At 43.3% G+C, this 4587-nt stretch overlaps 1 protein-coding gene across 1 annotated transcript; it reads right to left on the bottom strand.

The window, feature by feature from the left end:
• Nucleotides 1-2998: 2998 nt before the first annotated feature.
• Nucleotides 2999-3379, bottom strand: LOC110737439. The gene has a single exon (XM_021917801.1). The coding sequence runs from the start codon at nucleotides 3377-3379 to the stop codon at nucleotides 2999-3001; it is 381 nt and encodes a 126-aa protein (XP_021773493.1).
• Between the last annotated feature and the right edge of the window lie 1208 nt (nucleotides 3380-4587).

The raw sequence follows: 4587 nt of genomic DNA, 5'->3' as shown, positions 1-4587 counted from the left end.
AAATGTATCTAAATACTCTGAAGGCTACCTAAAAGAATGCACGCTTTCGTCCTCCTCATGTGCATAATAAAAAGTCATGAAACACTACTCATAGTTGCAAATCAATACTCAAATTCATTGACATACCAGGAATTATGGAACTATCACACAATTCCTAACCAAATCAACTAGTCAAGCACTATATTCACAAGTAGTTGGACAAAATTGCGCATGTTTAGGAATCCAAACAATTAAACTTCAAATCATGACCAACAAATCCACAATATTCATCATCAAATACCAAGAATCAAAACAATTTTCTCAAGTATGGGGCACAGGGAAGTATGATTTACAATTCATAGGAACGCATTTTTGAATTTTTTATTTTTTCAATTTTTTTTGTATTTTTCAAATATAAGAAAGCAATAAAAAACTACACTAGGAAAGCAAATAAAAACTATACTAGAAAGCAAATAAAGAGAGAAAAGGAAGAGAATTCCCAAGGTGAAAGAACACCCCCCCAAGCCAAATGAAGCAATGCCCTCATTGACTTGGGAGAGTAGCCTACTCCTCATCCTCATCCATCCTAGAATAACCCCCGCCGTGGCTAGAACCGGCACCTCCATGGCTAGAGCCACCACCACTATACCCCGAACCACCGACATAGTAGTTAGGGTCTACATTCCCACCCATACCCCCATATCCGTGGACCGAAGAGTAGTCCACATAAGTACCATAAGCACCGGGGTGAGAATACCCTCCTTGGGGGTATTGGAACTAATCGGGAGTGAGGGAATCGGGAGGAATAGCCCCCCGACGGGCATAATCATCATACATGGGGTAAAGGCCCCTCCCTAGGTTCCTCTCTATAATACCAACCCGCTCATCTAGGATGCTTAACCTAGAGTCTAGGTTTTGCATCATGCCCTCAACCCTCCCTTGCCCCGTCTCAATGCGGTCTAGTTGGCTCCTAAAAGCCGAAAAGTCATATGGGGCATTGGGGTCGACATTGTAATCGACCAAGGAGGTGGGCATGCCGTAGGTGAAAGGTGGGGGTGGTTGGTAGTGGGGTGAGTGGTGAATGGGGGATTGGTGAATGGGGGACTAGTGAGGTTGTGGTGAGGGGTGAGGTGGTTGAACCTCACCTTGACCATCTAACTCGAAAGTATAAGAGGGCTTCCCCCTCTCAAATTTGGTCAAGGCGGGGTTGGGTAAGGTGAAGGCTTGGTCCCTCCTACCCGATTGTCGGTGGACAATCCACCAAGTATCACTCCCCACCGGTTGTACCCAATTCAAGCTCCCGAAATAGGGTAGGTCCATTAGGTTCGATCCCACAACTTTCCTATGGCCATCGGGGTTCCAACCTAAGTGTTTCCTAGCTATATGGGTCACTAACCCCCCAAAGTAAATAGGCGCTCTAGACCTACTAGCCTCGGCCGCATTGGTCGCCCTTTGGAAATGGTTGGCTATCCTATGGGGTATGTTTAATTTTTCAGCAGTGGGAATGATATAGGATGCCAAAAGTTCCAATTCATCCCTCCGAACATTTGCCGGTTCATGCCTCCCAAAAATGGTAAGGCCGACAAATCTTTGCCAAAGTTTGGGGACGGGATGTTGAATCCACGTCCCTTTGGCATGTTGGAGGTTCACTAAATCCTCCCCGGTTAACCTCTTATAGACCACGGCGGTGTGGTCTTGAGAGGGTTCAATAGGCTTGTCCGATTTTAAGTCAAACAACTTACCAAATTATTTTAAAGTTAATCTCACATCGTTGTTTAAAAATCGAAATTGTACATGAGTGATAAGTGCATTCATTTTAATAACATTAAAACTTGAGATAAATTCCAATGTTAAATAATCATAAGTATCGTGGCACATTTGAAAAAAACCACTCATGCCTATGCCCTTAAATAATTTTTCTACGTATTTATCAAGACCTAGCCTAGCTAATGTAGGATGATGAATGAAACGGGTAGAAATTACCTGACGATCGATGAGGTTGATCATCCGAACCCGTTGCTCCTCCGAGGTGATTACCACCTCCTCCCATCCCGGAATTTGAAGGTCCGGGTTGATTGTTGGTTGTGGTGCACTTGAGCTCTTACCCCTTTGATTCCTTGAACGCTTGGAGGCCATTGTCTTTGAAAATAGTTCTCTCTTAGGGTTTGAGAAAAGTTGAGAGAAAATTGGGGAAATTAGTATAGATTGTAGAGGAAGATGAGGGGAGATGGAATATGTAAGAATTTTTTATTTTGGATGGAAGAATTGGAGAAGATCTTGGATTGAAATGTAAGTTTAAGGGTTGAAAATGGAGGTTTTAGAGAGAGAAAGTGAATGAAGAAGATGAAATAAGGAGAAAATGAGGAAAGAAAGAAGAGAAAAGAAAATAAAGGGGGGACGGCCTGAAGGCGCGCCCGATCGGGAGAGCCTCGCCCGATCGGGCGAAGGTGCGGAATTCCAATACTCAAGTTGCGCGCCCGATCGGGCGAGATCCGCCCGATCAGGCGCGAACGCGAATGAAATTTTCGCCCTTTGCTCGCCCGACATATCTTTTTCTTTTACTCGATTTTCCAAAAAAATTGCCCGATTGGGCAAGCTTCGCCCGATCGGGCGAAAATTACCCTTGAATCCAACTGTGCTTGCGCGCCCGATCGGGCGAAATTAGTTCCGAATTTTAGCTTGCTTTCGCGCCCGATCGGGCAAAATTGCTGCTGAATTCTGGGTAGCTTGCGCGCCCGATCGGGCAAGCCTCGCCCGATCGGGCCCGAGAGACCCTTATTCCCTAATTTCGTTTCTTCTTCAAAAATTTTCTAAGTCTTTATACCTGTCAAATTCATACATGTACAACAACACTTAAAATTGGTGAAATATCACTCTCCTCGCCTCTCTAAAAAAACAAAAATTCAATAAGAAAAATTAAGGAAAAGGAAAACTAGCCTAGAAAGCATGAAATACGGGTTGCCTCCCGCAAAGCGCTGGTTTATCTAGGTCCCGCACGACCTTCTCACCACCTTGAAGCTCATGTTGGAAGTGGAGTTAGGAGAGTCTCCTCCACATCTCTAATGGTAGCACCTTCATGATACAATTTCAACCTTTGGCCATTCACCTTGAATTCTTCACCTTTGTCATTCACCAACTCTACCGAACCAAATTTGTTCACCTTTGTGACAGTGAAGGGACCGGACCATCTAGACTTCAACTTTCCTAGGAAAATTTTCAATCTATAATTAAAGAGAAGAACCTTATCGCCCGGTGCAAACTCTCTTGGTAGGATTCTCTTGTCATGCCATTTCTTGGTCTTCTCCTTGTAGATCCGCACACTATCATATGCCGACAATCTAAACTCATCCAACTCATTGAGTTGAAGGAGTCTCTTCTTACCCGCGGCCTTAGAATCCATATTAAGCTCTTTGATCGCCCAAAAAGCTTTGTACTCCAATTCTACGGGAAGATGACATGCCTTACCATAAACCAATCTATAAGGTGAAGTACCGATCGGTGTCTTAAATGTTGTTCGGTATGCCCAAAGTGGTCATCAAGCTTCATGCTCCAATCTTTCCTTGACTTGGCTACTAACTTTTCTAGGATCGCCTTGATTTCCCTATTAGAGACCTCAACTTGACCACTAGTTTGAGGGTGGTAACTAAGCCCTGTTCTGTGATATATGCCATACTTCTTGAGGAGGTTATCCAATTGTCTTTCATGGAAGTGGGTACCCCCATCACTAATAATAGCTCGTGAAACACCAAGCCTGGAAATATGATCTTCTTGAAGAGCTTAATGACTACCTTGGAATCATTTGTTGGTGAAGCTATGGCTTCTACCTACTTGGACACATAATCTACGGCTACAAGTATGTAACAATTCCCATTGGAAGATGGGAACGGTCCCATATAATCGATACCCCAAACATCAAATATTTCGACTTCGAGAATCCCAGTTTAGGGCATCTCATGCCTCTGCGAAATGTTCCCAGTCCTCTGGCAAGAGTCACAAGCCTGCACAAAAGTGTTAGCATCTTTAAACATAGTAGGCCAAAAGAAGCCTGACTCATTAATCTTAGCCACCGTTTTAGTGGGGCCATGATTTCCACCATAAGGTGAAGTATGACAACTGGTAAGGACGCCGTGAACCTCCCATTCGGGAACACACCTTCTAAATAATCCATCTGCACACTCACGAAACAAAAAAGGGTCATCCCAAAAATAATGTTTAACATCATAAAGGAATTTCTTTTTCTGTTGGTAGGACAAGTCAGGAGGTAAAATACCACCCACTATATAATTAGCAAAATCGGCGTACCAAGGGTGATGCTCTATAACTGCATACAGGTTGTCATCAGGGAAAGAATCATCTATAGGTAAAGAATCCTTACCCTCATCATATCTGATACGTGACAAGTGGTCTGCCACTACGTTCTCTGCTCCCTTTTTATCTTTTATTTCAATGTTGAAATCTTGGAGCAAGAGAACCCAACGGAGTAGCCTTGGCTTTGATTCCGCCTTGGCTATCAAGTATTTCAATGCTGCATGATCAGTAAAAACAATAACTTTAGAACCAACTATATATGATCTAAATTTTTCTAAAGCATAAATAACAGCAAGAAAC

This window comes from Chenopodium quinoa, unplaced genomic scaffold (assembly GCF_001683475.1).
Source record: "Chenopodium quinoa cultivar QQ74 unplaced genomic scaffold, ASM168347v1, whole genome shotgun sequence".
Classification (NCBI taxonomy): domain Eukaryota; kingdom Viridiplantae; phylum Streptophyta; class Magnoliopsida; order Caryophyllales; family Amaranthaceae; genus Chenopodium; species Chenopodium quinoa.
Note: the sequence above shows the minus strand (reverse complement) of the source record. Positions and strands in the feature narration are given on the sequence as shown.

What these genes read in the sequence shown, in the direction of transcription:
- LOC110737439 (XM_021917801.1), bottom strand. Translation starts at nt 3,379, where the DNA reads ATGGATTCTAAGGCCGCGGGTAAGAAGAGACTCCTTCAACTCAATGAG.